The sequence below is a fragment of the Oreochromis aureus genome, linkage group 7 (assembly GCF_013358895.1).
Source record: "Oreochromis aureus strain Israel breed Guangdong linkage group 7, ZZ_aureus, whole genome shotgun sequence".
NCBI classification, from domain to species: Eukaryota; Metazoa; Chordata; class Actinopteri; order Cichliformes; family Cichlidae; genus Oreochromis; species Oreochromis aureus.
The window spans coordinates 10,438,191-10,463,107 of NC_052948.1; the positions used below are offsets into that span (position 1 = coordinate 10,438,191).

Sequence of the window (24,917 nt, forward strand, 5' to 3'; positions counted from 1 at the left end):
TAAGTTGTCATGTACAGGTGCTGTTCATATAATTAGAATATCATGAAAAAAAAGCTGACTTATTTCACTAATTCCATTCAAAAAGGGAAAGTTGTATAATGTATACATTTATTCCACTCTGACATATTTCAGGTGTTTATTTATTTTCATTTTGATGATTAGAACTGAGAACTAATGAAAATCTCAAATTCAGTATCTCAGAAAATTAGAATACACCTTTAAATGGTCTCTCAGACTAGTTCTGAAGGCTACACAGTCATGGGGAAGATTGCTGACTTGACAGTTGTCCAAAAGACGACCATTGATACCTTGCACAGGGAGGGCAAGACACAAAAGGTCATTGCAAAAGAGGCTGGCTGTTCATAGAGGTCTGTGTCCAAGCACATTAATAAAGAGGTGAAGGGAAGGAAAAGATGTAGTCGAAAAAAATGTACAAGCAATAGGGATAACTGGACCCTGGAGAGGATTGAAAAAAAAAAAAATTCAAAAATGTGGGGGGGATTCACAAAGAGTGGACTGTAGCTGGGGTCAGTGCTTCTAGAACCACTATGCACAGACGTATGCAAGACATGGGTTTCAGCTGTCACATTCCTTGTGTCAAGCCGCTCTTAAACAACAGTGTCAGAAGCGTCTAGCCTGAGCTAAAGACAAAAAGGACTGGACTGCTGCTGAGTGGTCCAAAGTTATGTTCTCTGTTCAAAGTAAATTTTGCATTTCCAAATGCAATCAGGGACCCAGAGTCTGGAGGAATAGAGGAGAGGCACAGAATCCATGTTGTTTGAGGTCCAGTATGAAGTATCCACAGTCAGTGATGGTTTGGGGTGTCATGTCATCTGCCAGTGTTGCTCCAATGTGTTTTCTGAGGTCCATGGTCAACATAGCCATATACCAGGAAATTTTAGGGCATGTCATGCTTCCTGCTGCTAACCAACTTTATGGAGATGCAGATTTAATTTTGCAACAGGACTTGGCACCTGCACACAGTGCCAAAGCTACCAGTACCTGTTTTAAGGACCATGGACCTGACCTTTAACCCCATAAAAAATAAGGGATATTGTGATGAGGAAGATACCAGACCCAACAATGCAGAAGAGCTGAAGGCCATTATCAGAGCATCCTGGGCTCTCATAACACCTGAGCAGTGCCACAGACTGATTGAATCCATGCCACGCCACATTGCAGCAGTTATTCAAGCAAAAGGAGCTGTACATGTACTTTTCATGTTTATACGTTTCAGTTGGCCAAGATTTCTGAAAATCCTTTCTTTGTATTGGTCTTAAGTAATATTCTAATTTTCTGAGTTACTGAATTTGGGGGTTTCATTAGTTGTCTGTTATAATCATTAAAATTAAAAGAAATAAACACCTGAAATATATTAGTCCGTGTGGAATGAATGTATGCATTATACAACTTTCACTTTTTGAATGGAATTAGTGAAATAAGTCAACTTTTTCATGATATTCTAATTATATGAGCAGCACCTGTATATTAATTCTCATCACATCTTTATAGGATGGGCATATATACATATATATACAGATACTGGGTCAGACCCATTCAGCTTAGAATTTAGAATAATGAAAATTCCTGAGCAAAGGAAGACAAAACAAGCAGTATAAATGGCTATTTCTCCAATGAGCTACATAAACATATAAAGAATTAAGAAGGGAATATGGCTTAAAATATAATGGCTTTCATATTTCTGATCAAACCTACTATTTGGATGGCACTAGGGGTTGGAAGAGCACTGTTGCTTCACAGCAAGAAAGTCCTATGTTTGAATCTTTCTGCCTGGGTTGTAACCAGATACTCTGGTTTTCTCCCAACATCCAAAGTGTATGTTAGGTGATCCTAATTGACTGTAGGTTTGAATGCAAGTTTGAATGGTTGTCTGTGTTGACCTTGTGATGCACTCGTGACCTCTCCACGGAGTCTCTGGCCTCCGTTATAAACTGGGATATTCTCAAGCATCCCACAACCCTGTTTTCAAAAAGTAGAGAAAAAATGGATAGTTGGATACTCTGATGACAATATATAGTGGTAAAAATTAGTACCGGTAGTTTCATATTTTTAATAAAATAGTTGCTTTCACTGGGTTTTATTTTCAAGTGCAGATTTTTTTTTATTGCAGGCCTTATTGCATTTTGTTCTTTTTCATTTCTTTTTGGCTACAAATTGAAGGTTTATAATCATGGTTAGAAAATTGTTTATTTTAAAAAAAAAAAAAAAAGAAAAGAAAAGAAAAGAAAGAAAAAAAACGACTTCTATTTACTTGTGCTTGTTTATGTGACTGCTTCTTTTATGCGTCTGAATATGTAATAACCAAGCTTCTCTTCATTTTTGTAGCCTCTGTCTTTGACAGATGAAATTCCCCTTGGGAATCAATAAAATGTAACAACATTAATACTATACAAAAATATATAATTAATGTATTTATTTATTTAAATAATAAGCGACATGTTTAGGCAAAATGTGATGGTTTTGTAGTTTTTTTGACAGTGGCATTTATGAATGAAGTGTGTTTTGTCGCCTTTGAGGACGTGGCGGTTCTCGGCCAATCCAATCAACGATGCTCTCTTGAAGTGGACCAATGAACAAGCGACATCGCATTCGACTTCTCGTAACCTGATTGGTTGATTTTTGTTCCAGCACAGGAAGTGCATGGGTGTGTTTCCGAGGGGCGGACGTAAGGCTACAGCGACGAACTTTGCAGAAGAAACCGGTGAGTACACAAAATAAATTGGATAAAATCTCTAAAAGAACATGGCAAAGTGTATTTCTCCTACAGTGACATAAAGTGGTCCGTTATGATGCTGCTCACTTATCTGCATCGAGCGCTTTAAATTGCAAGACTAATAGGGGGAAAAACTAGCGGTATCCTGGGTTAGCCAGTCTGCTATTAATGCCTCACCTTGGTATGGATGGTAACGGTCTTAGAAATAACGGTCACAAACTGTTGCTTCTAACTTTAATACAAAATAGGCAAGGTTTACATTGTCGAGATACAAAAATGATTATGTCACCTGCCACGCTAAAGCCAGTATAATGGTGAGCTTCTTTTGATCACAGGATGATAAAATTACCAAAAATTAGAATATATGAGGTAGCAATCCGGCAACTTTGTAAAACCGTTATTAGGTTTGTTTTTGCCAGGTAAACTTGCAAAGGTCTTTTAGATATGTGAACAAGTAGCTTTTAAAAAGTTAACCTCATAAGTTTGCTTAAAAGCTAAAATTTGTGGATGTTTGGAGCAAAAGATCATGCAGCATGTTTTGAGGGGAAATCTGTACTCAATTGCCAGTTTATTAAGTATACCAAGCTTTACGCCGCACAGTAAAAGACAATAACCGTGTAATTATTACATTTTTCAAGAGAATAATGTTTTAGTTTGTAGCGTTACTGGTGATTTACTCACATGAGTCGGTTTAACATGATGTGGTCATCATATACCTCCATTAAAATGCAGTGAGATTTTTTTTCATATTCTCCACTGACATGTTTTAGTTTAATACTTTATTGTGTGGAATGACTGTGTTAATATGCTGGGAACTGTCGAGTAGATGATGGTAATAACAATGAGTGGGACATAAGCTTCCAGAAAGCAGCAGTAAAACAAATAAGAGGTTGCATAACCTGTGAAAGATTAGCAGTACTTGTGGTATTTGGCTGCCCTTTGAGTCATACAGTGGCAACCAGCAATGAATGAATGAAATCAAAAGGCAGGATTAGTAATGACTGCATGCTTTCATGCAATGATAAAGAAATGGGTTTAGGAGGATGGCAATGGCTTTTTGGTGACTTTTTTTCTCCCCTCCAAACTCCTGATCTAGACGGGGCTTGTACGTGCACAGGATGGAGCTGCGGCCACTCATCATGTGTTTTGCTCTCTGTGTGGTTTACGCCACCAGCAAACCCACAGACAAGAAGGACCGTGTGCACCACGATGAACCTCTCAGCAACCGAGAGCACGATGATACGGAGAACTTTGACTATGACCATGAAGCCTTTCTGGGACAGGAAGAGGCTAAGACCTTTGACCAGCTCACACCAGAAGAGAGCAAGGAGAGGCTCGGGTAACAACACTGTCTTCTGCTTTTTTTTAAAGTCATTGGGGATGTTTGTAATTACCTGAATACTTTGGGGAATTATGTTGATACAAATGATTCCCAAAATTGGTTGAAAAAGTAATTCTTGTGGTGAATTTTGATCATGCTTATCTGAGATGACAAAACGTTAGGGGGAAAAAAAATGAACCTTTTCTAATTTTTCTGCTCTTTCTTTCCAGTATGTTGGTTGAGCGTATAGATGAGGATAAAGATGGTTACGTGACTGTTGAGGAAATGAAGAAGTGGATCAAGCACGCACAGAAGAGGTGGATCTATGATGATGTGGATCGACAGTGGAAGAGTCATGACCTCAACGGGGATAACGTGGTGTCCTGGGAGGAATACAAGAATGCCACTTATGGATACATTCTGGGTACACAGGCAGATAGTTTTCATTTCATATGTTACCTTTATTTTTATAGACAAATGTACTTTGCCACTCTTGCACACTGAAAAATGCTGTGTCTTCTAACTCGCAGATGATCCCGACCCTGAAGATGGCTTCAGCTACAGGCAGATGATGGCTCGTGATGAGAGGAGATTCAAAATGGCTGACCAGGACAATGACATGAAAGCTAACAAAGAGGAGTTTACAGCTTTCCTTCACCCTGAGGAGTATGACCACATGAAAGACATCGTAGTGCTGGTGAGAGACACGCTCACAAAGGTGCTACATACTGAGACCAACTGGATATCTTCCTTATCTTTTCACTATGTACTTTTTTTTTTTTTTTTTTTTTTTTTTTTTTTTTTTTAGGAAACCATGGAAGACATTGACAAGAATGGCGATGGCTTAATTGACCTGGATGAGTACATAGGTGAGTTCTGACAGCCTGACAGCACCATTATTAGTTTGTACCAAAAGATTTTTGGTGATTGAGGAGGCAAACCAACACACATATTAAGTTTTATTATATTTTATAGGCCACGTTGCACTTTTAGCACTTGCTCCATCACTCAATGTCTTCCTGTCTGTGGTATAGGGGACATGTACAACCAGGAGGGAGACACCTCAGAACCTGAGTGGGTGAAGACTGAGAGGGAGCAATTTACTGAATTCAGAGACAAAAACAAGGACGGGAAGATGGACAAGGAGGAAACAAGAGACTGGATCCTGCCCAGTGACTATGACCATGCTGAGGCTGAGGCCAAGCATCTGGTCTATGAGTCTGATGCAGACAAAGTGAGTACTGTAAAATGTCAGAATTACTTCTTTCTTTCATTTTGTTCCTTGTGACGTTACTTTTATCTGCACCATGAGTATAGGTAGAGAAAGTGAAAGTGGACTCATGCCCACACTGGTTGTGAAATTTTCAAGTTGTAGCAAATTTGACTTTACCTAGTAAATTGTTAAATGTGATCCCAAACACTAGTCCAGACCAGACCATTCAGCAAGATCATGATCAGCTCATACCAGTGTTCAGAAAATACTAGCTGTATCTGTAATCGAAACTCAATTGTAGGCCTTTAAAATAGCTTGAAAGGCAGACAATTGTGTTAGTTCAGACATATAGGCCTAAAGCATGCCTAAATGCCTAAAGCAGATGGTTTCTTGTGTTTCTTTTGTCAGGATGGCCGTCTCACCAAAGCTGAAATTGTGGATAAGTATGACCTGTTTGTGGGCAGCCAGGCGACCGACTTCGGGGAGGCGCTGACTCGACACGATGAGTTCTAAAATCCGCCTGCCTCCAAAGACTGTGTGCTCTTCTTGTGTGCCACCTTTTAGCCGTGGAGTGTTTTTTAAACAAGACGAGCTTGCCTAATCGAACGCCACAGACAATAATTTATTTGATTTCTTGAATGTGTCCCATTGCGCACACACACACTAACATTCTAAGTAACTTGCACACCATCGGCCAGTGTGAGCTCATGTTAAGCAATGCCTCAGATTGGGATATATAATGCCGGCCTTTGCTCTGCTTCCATACACTACCCTTTTTTTTGCCCATGTCAGGTAAAGGACAAATATTGTCAATCAGTTATTATTTTCATTGAGAGGACATTTTCATTGCATAGCCTTGATTTGTTGCAAAATGCTTCATGGAACAGAGTTTTAGTTTGTAGCCTACAGAGCAGCTTGTCACAGCATGTCATTCTGTAGTGCATTAGACTGAAACATAAAGCAGAATTTGTACCGTTGCTCTGTAATTGGGCTCAAACTAAACTTTACTTGTACTTTGTTTTTCAATTATTCATATTATTGTGATGCTGGAGTAACAGCTGTTTGTAACAAGGAGGTATATGTTGAATTCCAGTGGCAATGAAGACCATTTGGTCGAGTGCAATACAGTATCATCAGTTGGACCAGGCTTTGTTTGCTAAGCTGGGCCTAAACCTTCCACGTTAACAAAATCTGCACATCCCAACCGAGGTGCTTCGTGTTAGCTGAAGAAATACAGATGAATTTAGGGACTGATGGATGCTTCGTCCTCAATGCTGCCTCCTTTCTTCTATCTCATCACCTCATTAGTGTGAGTGCGTGTGCGTGCATGTGAATCCGTGTGTACATATTTACTTGTATTCTTGATGACTTGGGTTTTTTTTCTTTTATTGTTACAGTTTTATTTGATTCAGCTGAACTAATTTGTGTGCAACCAAAATCTTTGTCCTGTTTTGTAAGCAATTTAGTTTAGAAAAAAATGATGTTTCAGCATTTCTTTCCCAGATATGTTTGTCATGTTTGTACTATCACTACTAGCATTTATAACCACTGTTAATAATTTTTATGGTATTATATATGACTTTTTGTTTTTTTACAAGCTCACTGCAGCAACAGCCTTTCACTAGTGACTTTACTGTAAATACGTTGTTCAGCAAAGTGAGCACTCTAACAATCAGGTCCAGTTTTTGTGATTGAGAACAAAGTCTCAATAAAAATTAAAATAAAAAAAAGGAGTGTTTTGGCTTCTTTATTCTTTTGTGTTGATGTAGCTGTCAGAAGCTTTCCACTGTATAACAGCTATTCTCTGGAAAGCTAAACATACCAATTGCTCAGTTACTGTCTTCAACAAACTTCACATTCCTAATAAATAATCTTATAAAACATTTCATCATATTAAGTGGAAGCTGAAAAATATCAGCACTTGTAGTAACAGTGAAGGAAAAACACAGTTTAGAATGTTGACCTGCTTGTTGTTGGCTGTTGTCTTCCTTCCACCTTTTTCAGACAAATCTATTTCCCCTTCTGAGCTCACTATAATACTAATGTTGGTGTTTTTATATGCAAGTGTCAGAACTGAGCTGAATGCACACAGTATTTAATGAATGTGGCAAAGTCACAAACTATTCAGAATAGGGTGTGATGAATATTAACAATTTATTCAGCAGCTCTTTTCTTTTGAGGTCTTTGTGATCTTTAGATTCACATTCACTTACCTGATGCTATTCATTAGGAGCCTCAACCTTGAAGTTTTTACAGAAAAATGATTTTTTTTTTTTTATCCTGCATTGATGTATAAAAATGTGAGAAGAACAGGATTTATCTGCCGAATACTCAAGACTGAGTGCTGGCCTGCTACATTGACAAACTTACTAACGGAAGAATCAGTATGCACAACCTTTCACCTTTTGTATCTTGAGATTTCTAGTGTCCATAACCATCTGTCAGTGGCCCATAACGACAAAAACTGAAACCATATCTTTAGCCACGCCATGCTGAAAGTTAAACTATGGCCAGTTCTGACCTGTCTTTATAGCCCAATAGCACGAGGCTGCCACCAGCATTTTTCACTGTAGAGATTGCATCAACCAGTTTGAGTGTTTGGCTGATGCTGTGTTTGCAGTTCTTTCTAATGAGTTCAGTTTTGTCCTGTCAAATCAGAAAAAGCAAGCAAGTCCTTAAAATACTGTTTGGCAAATTCAAAGCTTGCTTCCTGTGCTAGAGTAGCTTCTGTAATTAAATTAAAAGAGCATTCAGTATAGCTAACTGTAGGAAGAGTCCCCATGGTTGTAGAATTTTTTTTCTTTTTTTCCCATATCACAGTTTATGAAGCCATTTTCCTACCAGGAAATAGTTTCTCCTGTTCTGTGGCTTGATAAGGATCTACAGAAGTTCCTTGGCTTTTTTCCCACTGACATGCAGTGTATGTTGACATAGATCTGAAAAGGTCCATCAGAATGGAGCCTTTAAGAGTAGATGAACAGATTGGGTACTGATGGCGCTGCGTGTTTGAAATACTGAGAGATTAAACCTTCAGATGTGTCCATGCCTGTTGTAACATGTGCTCCCCTGTTCTCCTTGATTTCAAGCTGATGTTCCGTGATGAATGTACACATATTTTATACTAATTTTATGTTGTAAGTTACATTCATAAGTGTAAATCTCTTCTCATCATAAATAATAATGCCGTGGAACCTTAAATGCACGGGTAAGTGGCCATTCAAATGTGGCTGTGCTTTGTACTGTGACTTTAAATGTAGATTTTGTACTCGTGTCATGTGATGGCAGCTGCTGGGGTTTTAACAGCTGCAAAAAGACGTCACTGACTGGAATGTGGTCAGAAAATCAGACATTTGCTGTGATTATCCCTTTGAACATTCTGATTACTGACAAACGATCATCATCAAGTGTGTGTTGTGCTCTTTGCCACAACATGTTCATAAACTGCAGCTGCATTTATCCCTGTGGATTTAAATGTTAAAGGCTTATATAGTCCTCTGATATTAAAGCAAGTGTTTTGCTGGTTAATAGTACACCCACAGCAACACCACCGACCCCCCATATTCAGTCTGGATGCAATTTTAGCAGCACGTTTCACTGAGATTTGTGTACATTTTCCTTTTTGAAATATATTTCACAAGCAATCAAGTTATTCAGGATAAGCTTGTATATTTGGTTCTGTTGTTAGCGTGAAATATTTGGAAAACAAAATCTCAATTTATGCATATATTTGTTTTAAAACAGTGTGTTCTTTATTTGTATTGCATTTTCATGGTATCCTTATTATCTTATTTCGACTATGACTAATGTATGTGTTATGAATGAATCAGCATGGTGTATTTCATGCTACATGTTACACGTTACATGTTGTTTTACATATAGACTAATAAGCCACAACTTTAAAACCATGTGTCAAAATATCATAGAAGTTCCTCTTGTGTTACTAAAACATTATTCAGAAAAAGTGACTCTAGGTCTTCGGTACGTCAAGGATGTTCAGTAAGATTAGTATGTGAAGAGTCCAAGTCATTAACTTAGCCTCTTTGTCATGTTTGTGGGAGCCTCTGTGAGCATCATTCTGCTTAGGGAGCCCACTGCTGCTGGGGAGTGCCATCTCACTGGATAGGTTTCCTTAATCTGCAGCTATGCAACTATTTGGGTGAGTGGCACCGTCAAAGCAACAGGACTCAGGATTTCCAAGGAGAACATTGCACTTTGGTTTTAATGTTGTAGCTTATTAGTGCAAACGCATGCAGGCCTTTTTTGACGTGGCCCTTCAAGTGCGCTGTGTATACACCCAGTCTTCATTTATGCCTTCAGAACAGCAGAGCCAGCCTTTAGTGCTTCTTTCTTTCTCCATGGTTTCTCCATCTTCGTCTTACCTGCTCCATCTTCTGTCGCCCGCCCAGTCACTCTCAGCGCCTGCGATATCATAGTGACATCACTTACTAAATGTGATAAAAATGGGATTACAACGAGCCATCACTCTCAGCAGCTCTTCTTCGTCTGACTCTAACTCACCCTCACACTCACTGTTCTTGTCTGCATCTTCATCTCCCAGAAAACCATCATCATCCTCCCCCACCCCGCAGTCATCTTGGGTGTTTCCCGAGTTTGTCGATGCCCTTCTTTCCTCAGGATGACTGTTGCCGTCTGCTGTCCCGTCGCCACGCTCTGATTCTATTTCATCCAGTGACGTAGAGGGTTGGTACACCTCTGTGCTCAGAGCTACCGCCGTTCGCTCTGGTGTTTCTGGTGGCGTCTCAGTGGGAGAGGTCTCTATATGTACCAATGTGGCTTTTAAAGGGACATCCTCTGGGGTGGGTGGGGGTGTGCTTGTCTGCCTGGGGATGGATGTGGACAATAAAGGCGAATATGAGGGCGTCTTCACACGAGATTTACGAAAGGGTTTGTCAATTTCTGCTGAAGCGATTCGGGTACGACTGAATGGAATACTGGATTGAGAGGAGGGGCTAGTTGTTGGGTCAACAAGATCATCATTGGAGCCTGTTTGCATATCCGGGCATGTTACAGGTGGAGTTGTATCAGCATCATGGGTTTCAGGGCTTGGGCTAATGTTAGATTGTTCCTCGATAGACTCCGGGTTTAATTCCGGTGGGATACCAGGGGTTTCGTTGGGTGGAGCAGCACCCTGAGTTTTATCTGTTGGGCTCACATTTGCAGGAGCTGTAAAAGTGGGTGAAATGCAAGATATGTTGGTTGGTGTAGAAACATTATTGTTGAAGGTTACAGTTTCAATAGGGATGGAGCTGGTGTCAGGTACAGCTGTATCTGTGGGTGGGGTGGGTTCTTGGCAGGCGGTACATCCTTGTTGGGTGTAGATTCCTGGGTTTTCAGTAAAGCTGAAGGAAGGATTGTAAGTTCCATATTCTTCACTGCTGTAGGGTACTTCCTCCATTTGTGACATAGTATTATGATGACTCATCTGAGGGGTGATTACATTCATCAGATCAACACACAGAGGAATAAAGCTACTTTTTGCACAGAGACACAAAGACGGTGCAAGCAAATCATCCTGAGCAAGATTATTTGAATATGCAGATTGCCCTCGAGTCTCACAGACTTATAAAGTACTCTGAATATTTAAATACTGTATAAACTTTGACATTAGAAATAGTAGATTTGACAAACAGGGTCCATGTGACATTTCTTGACCACATCCTTTGTGTGTGTTATTCTGTAATAGGAAGTTTGAGTTAAATCTGCAGATGAAGGCCATGAGATGGGGTTGGAAATTTTGGAACTAGTGAGGAAGTTGTATCTTGTATTTACATGAATTGTATTATTTATTCAGTTTTGTAAAACCTGATCATTTACTTTTAGCAGAATTAGAAGAGTTCAGATGTAAAACTGTAATTAAATCTCTTAGTTGGTTTTGAATAGAAGATAAATATGCTATAAAAATAACATTAAAAGGACAAGCAGTTTTTACTAAAGGAAAAAAATTATGGTGAGGATACTGATAACTCTAAAACAAAACAAACAAACAAACAAACAAACAAACAAACAAACAAACAAACAAACAAACAAGCCACTCACCAGCTGGAACCACCGTAAGCTCTGTGGGAGTAAATGCAAGAACATTTTGGATCACATTCAGACAAATAAAACAATGTTAATTTTAATTTTAGTAAATATTTTAGTCATAAATTATCTTACGACATTGGGGTGTTTGCCTTGTGCTACACAGCCTCTCTCCAATGGGCCTCTCTTTCCCTTCTGTTTCTTCTTCAGCCACATCAGTACAGACATGACACATCCGAGTGCAGTCAAAAACACCATGCACAGAAACAACGCTTTACCCACTGTGCAGCCGATCACGTGATCACCTCGCAGTGGACCAAAGGGGACTGAGGCAAACAAAGTAAAACATAAAGAGCCTGTTTTAGTCTGCAGGATTATTAGCAATCAGCAGTGTATACAAGTGTGCAGATGGGTCACCTTACTTGGTTGCCCTTCAGGTAACACCTCCACAACTACGGTAGCAAATGTGGCATCACCTGATTCCTGATCTACAGCCATAACCTGCAAAGTATTTTAATGACATCATTATCTTATTTACATGCATCTTTTATGAGATTTTCGTGGAAGACAGAGGGCAAGTGGAACACAGAAAACATGATTCACATAGACCTAATATAAACTCGCCTATGTTATTAGTAACTACAGGGAGACACTGGTTGTAATATTTTAGCCAATCGATTTTACATTGTTACATATTGGTTACGTTTCCCCCCACTGGTTCTTACTGTGTTTCTACAATTTTAGTATACAAAGACAATGTTATTGAAAATATATGAACTATTTTATGCTACTTTATTTAAATTGTCTGTAATGTGTGATTCAATTCAAACAGTTGTTTAAAAAGTGCTAAATGTAACACAATGTAAGGTTTGTAGCTTGTACAGTTTCGAGGCTCACCTCCAGAACATATTCCTGTTCTGGTTTGAGTTCGCTGGTCTTGGCTATCAGGAGACCCTCCTGTGTGACTTGATAGATGTCTGTGTGATTGGATGTGGGATTGAAGGTGAAGTAGATCATGGGATTGAAACCCTGTCAGTTTTTGGAGAAAAAAGGTGACCCATTACAGACTGCACTGACCATCAGCAGCATGGTTGTATCTGTGCGTGTCACAGTGCATACTTGGTTAAAATCTTGGTCGTGTACATGTAGCACTAGTGCTTTGCTGCCGTAAGTATCGACCAGAGAGGCTGGACTTCTTCCTGCCACTACAAAGCCACGATATTCAGCCTTGTCAAACTCTGGAGAAAACTGGTTCGCTGCCAGAACTCGGACCAACACTGTAGCAACAGAATACTTCCTGGGGTCATTATCCTGATATGCCTGGGTGAATGACATAGAGACAAAAAGCCACAGTAATGAGATTGGTACTAAAGGAGACATCATATATTTTAAAGCTGCCACTTACAGTGTGTTTGAGCCTTACCATGACCTGAAGACGCAGCAGTGGAGTTATGAGCCTGTCTCTCACCCCTTGAGTGAGCCTCATCTCACCTGTCAGCCTGTCCATCGTGAAATGTTCATCATCATCTCCTGCAACCAAGAAAAACCCAGTTACAGATACAAACACAGAACATTTTTAAATCCTGATTTGTGTTGCTGGTTATATTACCTGACAGGATGGCGTAACTCAGTGAAGAGTTGAGTCCGCTGTCTCCATCCACTGCATGAATGGGACCAGGAGAAAAGTCCAACAAAATGTCCTGCAATATTATACATATTTGTTCAAATCAGCTTCAATAAAATAGTAACCCAGCCACTGAATCTGAGTGTGGTTTGAACTGTGACAGGGAATTACAAAAATGCCAGATAACATTAAAAATTTTGATAGAATCTAAATAAAAAATAAAGGAAATTCAGCATTACATAGAAGCGTTTTTTAAATTTAATTTCCTTTGTTTTGTTTTGTTTTTAAAGAAAATAAAGCTCAGAGCATTATCTTGGGTGTATTGATCTGCTAAAACTAACATTTTGGACTTTGTCAGCTTTAAGTTTACCAAGCTCTGAGCGACTGATAGCCACGCACTGCTCTGATGACATGTGTGTGCCATCTGTGAGGGAGGGTTTAGCACCTGACCTCTTCCCCCTCAGTGACGTTGACCGTGTACACAGGGCTGGTGCAGATTTGATTAGCCTCCTCCTGGAAAAGCCACGTGCAGGGCAGGAACTGTGGGTATTGGTCATCTCCATCTTGGACAGTGATGGTGATACTGGTGCTGATATTGTAGTGCTCAGCAGTGTTCATTTCCTGAAATAAAGACAAGCCAAATATATTACACTGGTCATGAAGCATGAAATACAGTGAAGCTTTTCTTACAGTCTTACAATCAGGAGAACCAGTGAATCAAATCTTGATCGTATTTTTTGTATTAAAAACAATCTAGTAACATATGTATATATTTGCACAATTGCTCATGTGATTAGAATTAAAGAAATATAAATTAAATAAATGTACATACTGAGGCATAGATGGTGACAGTAAGCACAGTTTTGGTCTCATAGTCTAGAGGCTTGGACAGAACCACCTCTCCACTGTTCGGTCGATCAATTTTGAAATATTCTGCATCAGGCTGTGGAATACACGCAAATACATAAACAATGATAAATTGTTTGTTTATGTTTCCAATTTTTATTTAAAAGGTAGAAAAATACAACTTACGGATGCCTGGTCAATTGAGTAAATGATGTTGTCATTATCGGCATCTGTGGCCTGGACAGTAAATACCACAGTATTCACTGCAGTCAGCTTGAAAACACACAGACAGACAGGCAGAGAAGCACTTGAGGCAGCAGCAGTGGAATTTTTTATTGTAATATACACATGCAGAGATTTGTGTGCGTGTATTTTTGAAAGTGCTATACCTCACTGATAATAAGAGTCTGGACTGTGTTTTCTGCAAACACAGGTGAATTATCATTCTCATTAAGAATCTTCACCAGGACGCTGTAAACACTCTACAATAACAGCAAAAAGACACACATATATTCAGCTTGGAATGATACAAAGAGGAATTATGAGTAAAATGATGGGAGAAAGTGTACCAGAAGGATGCCGTCCTCATGACATGTCAGTTCAGCTATTAGGATGGGTCCCAGTGCCTAAAAGATGCAAAACAAGAGGCATCAGGCAGAGCTTTTCATTCAGTGATATGATAACATTGTTAAACACAGCTGTCAAAATCACACATTTCAAATGGAGTCCCTTCCCAAATCAGAAACTTTGTAACCAGAGTCCATCAAAGGCACTCATAGAGAAGCTAAGCAGGGTTGGGCCTGGTTAGTAGTAGTTGATATTCAGGGTTATTTTTCAAATCTTAATTTAGGCCATTTCTATTTAGTAAACGGGACATAGGAGTCATGTGAGCACTCGATACCTGTCTACTAACATGAAACATTAATTTTTTATAAAGGTATTTTAAATTAATTTAAAAGAATAGACTTTTTGTAATCATAGTTTTTTGAGCTGATTTGTGTTGAGTTTTTGAGTTGATTAATAAATATGTAAAGAGTCTTTCCATTCTATCATGATTTATATAATTTTTATTTGTTGTGCCTGCTGAAACTTAGATTTGACTTGCATTTGGATAACTTAATGCTATAACATTTCTTTCACTGCAGCAGTTACATATTTAAAATAAACACATAGATATGTGGAGATTTATGCATTAACCACTTTGTTAGGTACTGCCTGTAAATACAAACTAATCAGCCAACCACATCAGAATGGGGAAGAAAGGTGATTTAATTCATTTTGAACACAGCATGGTTGTCCATGCCAGATGGGCTGGTCTGGTGTCAACAATAAAAAAGAAGAAAATAAAATACCTTATTAATGCCAGAGGTCACAGGAGGATGGGCAGACTGCATCGAGCTATAGGAAAGCAATAGTAACTCAAACAAGTACTCTTTGTAACTAAGGTAGACGAGCAGACCACGCTGGATTTTGAAGCAGATGGTTACAGCAGCAGAAGACACTGAATCCTATTTCTGTCAGCTGAGACTACAGTTTGCACAGTTTTAACAAATTGGACAACACAGGATTGGAAAAACGTTGTCTGATCTGATGAGTATCAATTTCTGCTGTGACATTCAGAATTTGATATAAAACAACATGAAACCATGGATCCATTAATTTATGCTAATGATGGTGATGTGATGGTGTGGGGGATATTTTCTTGGCATAAAATCGGCTTCTCGGTATCAACAGATCATTGTTTAAATGTCACAGTCTACCTGAGTATTGTTGCTGACCATGTCCATCCCTTTATGACGACAGCATACACTGTAAAATGTAATTCTAGATGTTTGTTATTTCAACATATTATTCTATATCAGTTTGACGATAGATGACTGAAGTTGTTGTTATAACATAGAATTTCAAGTTAAAACGTCCCAATTACACCAAAAAAGCTAACTTGAAAACTCATGTCCAGCTAAATCAGCAACTTATGTGAACTTGACAATGTGGGTAAGTTGAGCACAGCAGGATTCAAAACTGCCTCACGTGACTGCTACCGAGGTGCATCATGGGGAATTGGCGGTTAACGACATGCTCACTTTACTTGGACGTTTTCTAATCGTCTTCTTTGGAATATGCTTTCAAGGTGAGTAACATTGGTTATAACTATAAGGAAAGAGAGCTACAAAAGTTGGAACATGTTTTGAATTTATGGCATGATGTGTGTTTTCTCTTTTACCGAAATGTTTGCTTTAGCTAATGTAACTTTAGCCGACAAGGTCCAGCTTGTGTGTCATGACCAAACTTGACCTAATAAACTGACACATGGCCTTTTTTATGGGTTTAATGTGGCACTGACCAAATCACAAGTATTGTGCCGCTAGCTTTAAGATTGTGCACTCAACCACTGTTGCGATATTAGCAAGCTAACTCAGCTAATTAATAAAGCTTATTTCATATTGTCTCTGTACTTGTAAATTTCTTTCAAGTTCACAGGCTGTTGTATTTTGGTGGAAGTTCATTTTGGCAATATTTCCAATAACTGGCTGGGTTCAAAAAGAACTTTTGGCAGGACTCGATTCTTGTTGTCATCTGTTTACCCCTATGTAATCACTTAAGTTGTTATTAACTGCTGCATGCTAAGCTGCAAGAGTGCACTGAGGACTGAGACAAAATATGGTCTACAAACCAGCATTATATTAGTTTTATCAGATAGTCCTCCAGTGTGTTTATTTTTTTGCTTTAATTCTATTGTGCAGTTATTTGTTACCCTGAAATGCTTTATGCTTAACAACAGCTCACTATTTTGACTTATTTTTGAACTCTTGTGACTAGTATGACTAGGTTGTGTGAGTTTCCATACTAAAAGAGCTGTAGTGATAAAATAATTGGCATCAGAGACACTGATTTTGGCATGGTATACTGCAGAAGTTTTTTTTTTTTTTTTTTTTTTTTTGCATAATTTACCTTTAATTAAACTGCATTCTCTGTATTGTAACAAAACTAACATTGTTTATATGTCAGAAAATTAGCAAACATGAATAAATGGCGAAAACAATATAATTATAACATATATTTTATTTTACTTATTTTAGGTCTGTGAAGCCAAACTTGATGCTGGGGATTTATTTTTGTCAGTGGAGTCAAATGGTAAGTTACAATTTGTGCATTTGTCATACTGGAAACACCACAGATTATATTGTAACTTAATAGCTCTGTAGAACAAATGATATAAAGATTGTAGTGTCAGGGTACTTCTTAAGAAGTAATATGACACTATTGATGATCACATGCAGGTGGCATAAACTAAATATTCAGACGTGTTACCAACAAATGATTCATTAACAAAAGCAATGGAGCAGACTGTTTAGGTTCTTGTGGTTGTAATAACATCCATAACTGCAAGTTTGTCATTAATTTATCTTCACAGGTCTAGATGATCACATCTGTCTTTGTCATTTAAATGAGGTGGACTTGCAAACTTTGCGCTCTTTTGGGTAAATTGCTGTCCACTACATATACACAGAATCTGCACAGTATTTCAGATCTAAAAGGAGTATGTAATGGACTTGCTGGCTTTAATGTAAAAAGCCTGTTGTGTAACTTTAATGAGGCAGTTGGACTAAAACAGTATTGCTCATCAAGGTAAACATCTGAGGAATAAGGAAATTGTTACTTGTCCTTTTACTCAGTGTTCTTTTAATTGCACGTTTACTAAAGTTTTACATCACATAAGTCATTTTCACAATCATTCTACTTTAAAAGATTTCGAGACAGAGCTTATTGTTCTCTGAACTTCCTTGTTAAGCTGAGCGGCAGGTAAAGTGCATCTTTTTGTTTGTTTGCTTTTGTGTGTTTGTGTTTTCTCTAATGGGCCTCAGATGACTGTTTGCTTAAATTTGGGTCTCAAAGAATCTTTTTTTTATTCTGCCTGTACTCTCCACCCTCTTCTTCTATTGCTCAGGTTGAAGCAGAATTTGCCCGTCTTACATCTGTTGACCTGAAAGGGTTCCTTTTGCTGTGCTTGACCATTATGGAGAGGTTCGTGGAGCTGTACAAAATCAAGAGCGGCATAGGAGGGCTAACTAGGCTCATAAGATGCTTCGGTGATGATGTAAGTGTTCAACTGCGAAATCTAATCCTTTGTTTAAGTTTTAGGTTATCCAGTTCAACTGATGAACTCATTGAAAGAAAGCTGATAAGTAAAGTCTGTCATCATATTTCACAACTGGACATTTAGTGTGGTAACTTTTACAGAATCTATGTATATTGGTGGTAGGTTGGATATCATATTCTACTTGAATGTCCTGATAAGCCTGATTCAAAATCTCCAATGATAATCATATATTGATGGAATTATGCATCAAAAAGCTGTGAATTTGGAGCTGTCTACATGCTTTATAAACACTGTTTAAAAAATGTTTTGGTTTTGTTTTTGACTTCTTTGACCAGAGCCCTACACAAAGGAAGAGGACAGAGGACCTCATTTTCTAAAGGAAGATCCCTCACACACTTTCAAGACTGTGAAGGTTAGCATTGTTTCTTTTAGTAAATTTAATAATGACAGCACCACAGTGGATTTTAAATGAAACATGTGGCATCTATGAAACAATAGATGCCACATGATAACATGTACTTTTTCCTCACCAAATGTATTATTACAAGATCTTTGACACTGGAGTTGGTCTGGGTTTCAGAGAAACTAACTGGCAAGCTAGCATTGATATTATTAGTGTCTTGTGTTTATTCATGTCTTCACCAGGGTCTTTGACATTTCGCTGGTGTACTGTTCACTTCAGCTTTACGTTTGATTTCTCACATTGTATATTGTAATGGCAGAGATATTAGGATATTTAAGGGGCTGCAGTGGCTGCTACAGCTGTGGGGGGCAATACTTTGGTGAAATGTCCTGGACCCTGGAAAAGAGACTGTGTAGACTAGAGATGGCACGATACCACTTTTTTATGTCCGATACCGATACCGATATCATAAATTTGGATATCTGCCGATACCGATATGAATCCGATATTGTTTTTAATCAATAAAACTGTTTTTTTTTTTTTTAATATCTTGCTGCATTTTGTATAAGTTCATACTCAAGTTTAAATAAACAACAACACTAAAGCTATTCTGTTACACCTGTGTGTAAAAAAATACATTGCACCCAAAATATTTCATAGTTCAGCAACACTGATCAATCTAATAAACCTTACCTAACTTAAAACCTAACTTAAACCTACTCCATCCTCCCTATTCTGGTATTTTAAAGAGTACTTAGCAGAAATTTTAAGCAACCTAACTAATAGGGTTGCAAACTCCCAACAAAAAAAAAAAAAAAAGGGAACCACCCCCACCCTCCACCTCATGATGCTTAATCGATGTAATCAACTTTAATTTGATGCAGGGTGAAAAAAATGCACAGAAACAAATTATTTTTCAAGAATAATTAAATAGATTCAACATCTTTCTTCAACAGAATTGCAGAATTCACAGATGGTACCTTCCCAAAGGAAAAAGTACTATAGCTTACTAGGGTATATTAGACTTAACAGTTACTATATATAGTAATGGACTTCTATACATTTTACATCAGATTAAAACTTTGGGTGTAAGATTCAGATAATAATTTATTAAAAGCTACGTATTTTAAATGAGAATAAGAAAGTGAAGTATGTCTTTGTGCCCCCTTTTCCCTGTTCATGCCCTATCGGCCCCCCTGGCTAAACTTTGCTAGATCCGCCCCTGCACAGTTACCAGCCTCAGCTACGTAGAAAAGGATCCTGGTGTAGAAAGTAATATTAAATACATTCTAACAACAGCTTATCAAGGTTAAACGTGCTGCTGTTGTTCAGCCGCTAGTTTCCTCTTTCTGGTGCAAAGTGGGCCAAAAACAAAGAAGAGAGACGGACTCCCGACAGAAAAGCCGATCAGCTGATCATTAATCAGTTTCACGATTGAAGTAGCTGCAGGAAGGTGAGGGAGAAGAGGCAGTCGCTCCATATATCGGTTGTTAAGCTTAACATGGGAATGCTTTACAAACATTCAGAGATGAACTTACACACTTGCTTTACTTCTCTCTGGGATAACTTCCTCGGAGATGAAATGCTGGTTTGGTAGCGAGGCTACAAATACACACAGCCGCTCTATCACCTGACGCACACTGCTCCGACGTGCTACGGTTATCAGCCGAGTTACGCCGTGTCGCAAGTTTTTTGAGGTGCTTTTTTGATATTTAATGGATCGGATTACATTTTTTATTTTTCGCCGATATCCGATCCAGTAATTTAGGTCAGTATCGGACCGATACCGATACGTAATATCGGATCGGTCCATCTCTAGTGTAGACTGGGTAAGCAATTAAAGGTTACTGGCCGAGAGTCATTGGGCAGCTGGGTAAAGGTGGATGTTAATATTCAGTGCCAATTATGCAACCTGTTCAGCCATGTCTATATGCTCTTTTTTCATGCTGTTAATATAGGGGGAAAAATAAACTTTAATCAATAAACTGATTAAAGAAGCATTGTCTATGGAGCCATAATCTGATCCTGTAGTGTAGCTGCAGTTTGCACATTTCATGTATTCTCAGCCAGATTTGGTTTAGAGCACAGCCAATATTTAGCATAAGTAGATTTAAATTCACACACTGGTGATGGCAAGCTACATTGTAGCCACAGCCGCCCTGGGGCGCACTGACAGAGGCGAGGCTGCGGACACTGGCACCACCGGGCCCTCTGACCACCACCAGTAGGCAACAGGTGAAGTGTCTTGCCCAAGGACACAACGACTGAAACTGTCAGAGCCGGGGCTCGAACCGGCAACCTTCCGATTATAAGACGAACTGTCAACTCTTGAGTCACGATTCAGTCATCCACCCATGTGTGTGAATGACTGAATGTGTATAGCACTTTGAGTCCTTAGGGGACTAGTAAAGCGCTATACAAATACAGGCCATTTACCATTTAAATTGAAAATTTTGTTTGAATTCTGCAATTGAAGACATGCTCAGTTATTTATGAACATGGTCTTTGTTTAAAGCAAGAAATGGATTTGTAACATGGGGTGCATATCTCATTCTGAAAAACTTTAACAACTAATAAGTGTTACCCAAAGCCAATCACCATCATCCAAAGCATCAGTATGGCTCTTCTTTGGAAAGACATGAATTGTTAAGCACAAGGGATATTGTGTAATTGTAATTGTGTAATTATTTTTTTTTTTTTTGTCTTTGAACCCTTTTATAGCCAACAGGTATTGAAGACACGTTTTCTAAGAGGATGAAAGTTGGCATTGCGATGGTGAAAGAAGAAGACATCATCGATGTGTTGGTTGTCCTTGAGGCGGCAGTAATCCTGTCTAATCTGAGGAATGTCTCAAGTGCCATTTCCATGCTGATGGGCCTTCTTTTTGCCCTCAACATAGACTATCCAAAGGAACTTAAGGACATCTTTGAAGTCATTCAGAAAATCCTAATGAACATTGGTGGAAGGCAGTGCATCTCACTAGTGCATGGTCTAAGAAACAGACTCTTGCAGAAAGCCATGCAGAACTGTAATTGTATGCTCACAGCATACAGTTGCCTCAATGTTAAGGACAGTTTTTATTTTACTGTTTGTTTTTTTATTCTTGCAAGTTCTCATTCTCACTTTTGTATGTCACTAAATGACTACACTTTACATTCCAGATTAGACAATTACTCATTTGTTCATGGTTTAAGAAACTTATGTGAACAACAATATAATGGTGGACTTTGCAGATGCTTATCTCATGCAAGTCAGTAGTTTTTCCTTTGTTTTGCAATTGAGCAGACTCAAACTGATGTTTCTGAAATATTCATATTATCAAATGTTTCAGAAGCATGCACTCATTTTCAGAGATATTGGTTCTGTGGAATTTGTTGCAATTGTAAACGAAGACAAATACAAGAGTTTGATATCTTAGTTGTTATAAACTGATCTTTACTGTCACTTATCAAAGGTTTGGTACTATTTTAATATTTCAAGTTTTATGCTAACAGGTGTGACTGAGCACAATGAAGTTTAAAAATTTTGCAAATGTAAAGAATAACTTTTCTAAAATAGCAATTGTCCTGTTGATACATTACATTAATGCAGACTTTATGTTGTTACTTCACAAGAATCACTACTGCTCCTAGAGTATTGGTCAGAATTTAATCTTCACCCAAACTGGGCTCAAGACCAAGTTCAAATTTATTGTTTCACAGGAGCAGCCTTTGAGTTTTGATGGATTGTGAGCCTGATGAGCTACGTCACTGATTTTTCTGTTTCTCAGATGACTAAGATGGCACAATAAATGGTGAATGTTGGGTGCTCATGAGTAAATGTCTTGTCATGTTCTTAAAACAAACTCTGTATGAAATGATCAGATAGACTTTAATGGAATCTGTGGGTTTTATTTTTTCTGTAAACAACAGAAAATTAATTTAAAGGAATGTAGATATTTAAACCTGAGATCTAAGATAAACCTAACAGGTAGTTTTGCTGAAATGGATGTTAGAAAGCTAAAAAAACAAAACAAAACTTAAGATGTTTAATACACATTTTCTTTACATCCAGTCAATCAACTCTGATAATTAAAATGAAACTGATTTACAAGTTCACCAGCTACCTTAAGGAGCTCAGTTAATTAATAAACTTAAATCAACTTAGCTAACAGGTTATGTTAGTTAAGCTAAAATAGATTCCTAAGTTAAAAGAACTACTAAAGTAGTTGAATTAACTAAAAAACCCAAGTCAACTGAACTAGGACAAGAGTTTAAACAATAGATTATTTTAATTTAGCTGAAAGAGTTTTCCCAAGTAAAAATGACAATTAAAGGAGTTGAACTGACTAACAAATCTCAGTCAACTAAACTAAGACGAAAGTTTAGACAACATGTGATTTTTCATTAAGATAACAATTGGTTGTGTTATAAGAACAAACTCTATTTCTTGACTTAACTTAAAATTTTAAGGCAGCCCTGTACCTGATATTTTTAAGTTGAAACAACAAGTTCTATTTTACAGTGTACCTATTTTTGTTGGCTGATTCCAGCAGGATAATGCACTATATCACAAAGCTAAAATCATCTCAAATTAGTTTTCTGAATATGAAAGTGCATTCACTGCACTCAAATGGCCTCCACAGCTAACAGATCTCTATCCAACACAGAACCTTTGGGATTTAGTGTAACAGGAGATTCATATCATACATGTACAATCAACAAATCTGCAGCAACTGTGTGATGCTATCATGTCATTTGTTCACACATCAACCCATTTCCTTATGTTTATTAAATTCAGAATTGTTGGTGTTATATGTATTATAAATATTATAGCTTCTTTCTTCTGAAGTAATTTATCTCATTTTTTCTTTTTAAATGAGTGATCAGCACATTGAAAGACTTTCTTGGGTTGAGAGAGAGGGAGATAATCTAGTTGACCCATTAACAGTTGCCATGATGTAAGAGGATGACAGTAAGAGAGGTTGGGTTTGGGCCAGAAGGAGATAGTGAGGTTCAACATGTGTTTGTTCCAAATACAGTCTCCTTAGCGTCGCTCAAGGCTACTACAATTCAATTCAAGTATTTATTGTCATTGTCAAGAACAATGAAATTGTGTTTGGAGCTTCTACAACAAAACAAAAAGTAATTTACACATCTACATATTTCTGCCTTGTAGACAGCTCAGTTATCAGTGCCATTACCTCTCTGTCAAGCACCCGGTCAGCTGGCGTGTTGAGCGGATGTTGCTTCCATCCAAGAAAACCAATGTGCATCCTTTCCTTTCAGGCTCCACTGCACTCCCTCCATTGTGGTGTCAGCCATTAACTCAGCAACAATCTCTCCCCAAACTGTGTTTTCTTTGATTGCTGCAGATACATTCTGGCCGTCCAAACATCCACCCCAGCCTGACATTCCTGTACCAAACGCAAACACACACTTAAACACATAGACGGGGTTAAAGCTTCATTAAGTGTGACCTGTAATTTAAGCTTTTGGCTTGACTGTGAGGTGGTTGCACCTGTGACTGTACGAAGATACAAGAGAACCAGCAGCGAGCAGACTGGAGCCCTGGCAGTTGGTCCAGTGAGGGCCATTCCTGGGTTAGGTCTCAGGAGCCAGTTCTGCCTGAGTCAAGGCAGAGAACGAGCAAAAAACAATTAACTAAACATAGTCATTGTTATTAGTGTTTCACATTCAGTTATTCTCTTTAAATTAAGAGTGTGACATGATACCCAAACACAAATACACTCTACTATAAATCCCATTTAAGTTTATTAAATTGGTTTTCAATTGTGGTTTCTTCAATCAGAAAGAGCGGACTAGTAATAATAATTACCTACTATTACTCTTAGCTCCATGATTCTCTAACATGCTTTCCTTACTTTTATTCCCAGTTCATCTGCAGACGTGTAATCTTAACTCTACTCTGTCAGTGCTGGTAATACTCACATGCCTCTTGTATCAGGGGTTTTCTAAAGAATGCATTTTTACTATTCTTCAGTGTTCTCATTACATTGTCATATATCAGAAATACTAACAACTCCCAATTTTCTATCAGACTTAAGGAATAGCTTGATTCTTTAGCAGCATCTCTGCCTTACAAATGTAAGTTTAGATGTTTGACCTTGTTTACTATACCACCAAATATTTTGACTGTGGGTCTGCGATGCTCTTGAGTAACTGTTTGGATCTGTGAGCACATCCCACTGAAATAACAACTTTACCGCTTATATGAAGTAAAATAAACACACAGAAGCCTGCCTTTACACACTCATCTGAACAGAGTTTGTCTTATAGATCAAGACTGATCAGCTATCAACACTGTTTGCTAAACTTCGGCTGACTGACCTGTTGTTGTCAAATCCTCTGCAGCTAGTGGGTCAGTCTGCATATCCTCCTGACTTCTGATGGACGTGGCATGTCTGAGTCTCAAAACCCCCAAATCCACCAAACATGATTCAGAAAGACAAACTGAGGCTTTCAGAAATAAAAAAAAGTGACAGCAACAGGTAAAACACACACATACACACACATTGACACCGCCCTCCCCACATACATTAAAAAGCAGACAGCAGCTTATGTGTGTCCGGGGATAAATGCCAGCTCAGAGGCTAAAGGCTGAGGGTGTGGCTTATCTGGCCAAAGAGGAAA

The 24,917-nt window shown here is 38.3% G+C and overlaps 2 protein-coding genes and 1 long non-coding RNA gene across 3 annotated transcripts; 1 reads left to right on the forward strand and 2 right to left on the reverse strand.

The window, feature by feature from the left end:
- Positions 1 to 2,614: 2,614 nt before the first annotated feature.
- On the forward strand, positions 2,615 to 7,001 carry calub (calumenin b). Its single transcript, XM_031737261.2, has 7 exons — positions 2,615 to 2,722; positions 3,831 to 4,073; positions 4,286 to 4,479; positions 4,586 to 4,752; positions 4,864 to 4,924; positions 5,090 to 5,289; positions 5,677 to 7,001. Exons 2-7 carry the CDS (start codon positions 3,853 to 3,855, stop codon positions 5,779 to 5,781), a joined length of 948 nt encoding a protein of 315 aa, XP_031593121.1. The 5' UTR covers positions 2,615 to 2,722; positions 3,831 to 3,852; the 3' UTR covers positions 5,782 to 7,001.
- Positions 7,002 to 8,409: 1,408 nt separating this feature from the next.
- Positions 8,410 to 23,539, reverse strand: LOC116318308 (cadherin-related family member 5). The gene is made up of 15 exons (XM_031737277.2): positions 23,468 to 23,539; positions 14,350 to 14,406; positions 14,170 to 14,262; positions 13,967 to 14,053; positions 13,767 to 13,877; positions 13,385 to 13,555; positions 12,920 to 13,010; positions 12,734 to 12,840; positions 12,430 to 12,630; positions 12,208 to 12,339; positions 11,733 to 11,811; positions 11,446 to 11,636; positions 11,326 to 11,346; positions 9,787 to 10,711; positions 8,410 to 9,687 (listed from the first exon to the last, which is right to left on the reverse strand). The coding sequence occupies exons 1-15, from the start codon at positions 23,537 to 23,539 to the stop codon at positions 9,644 to 9,646; spliced, it is 2,382 nt and encodes a 793-aa protein (XP_031593137.2). The 3' UTR covers positions 8,410 to 9,643.
- Positions 23,540 to 23,647: 108 nt separating this feature from the next.
- LOC120441097 lies at positions 23,648 to 24,647 on the reverse strand. The gene is made up of 3 exons (XR_005613765.1): positions 24,615 to 24,647; positions 23,785 to 23,891; positions 23,648 to 23,680 (listed from the first exon to the last, which is right to left on the reverse strand). It is a non-coding gene; the product is annotated as an uncharacterized LOC120441097 (long non-coding RNA).
- Positions 24,648 to 24,917: the final 270 nt, after the last annotated feature.

Bases quoted from the DNA above. Each gene is read 5' to 3' on its own strand.
- calub (XM_031737261.2), top strand. From the start codon at position 3,853: ATGGAGCTGCGGCCACTCATCATGTGTTTTGCTCTCTGTGTGGTTTAC. The intron at 4,480-4,585 runs GTACACAGGCAG...TCTAACTCGCAG, and splicing joins CACTTATGGATACATTCTGG to ATGATCCCGACCCTGAAGAT. The intron at 5,290-5,676 runs GTGAGTACTGTA...TTCTTTTGTCAG, and splicing joins ATGAGTCTGATGCAGACAAA to GATGGCCGTCTCACCAAAGC.
- LOC116318308 (XM_031737277.2), bottom strand. From the start codon at position 23,539: ATGCACATTGGTTTTCTTGGATGGAAGCAACATCCGCTCAACACGCCA. The intron at 13,556-13,766 runs GTATGTACATTT...TCTTTATTTCAG, and splicing joins CTGTCACCATCTATGCCTCA to GAAATGAACACTGCTGAGCA. The intron at 12,841-12,919 runs GTAATATAACCA...TCTTGGTTGCAG, and splicing joins GAGTTACGCCATCCTGTCAG to GAGATGATGATGAACATTTC.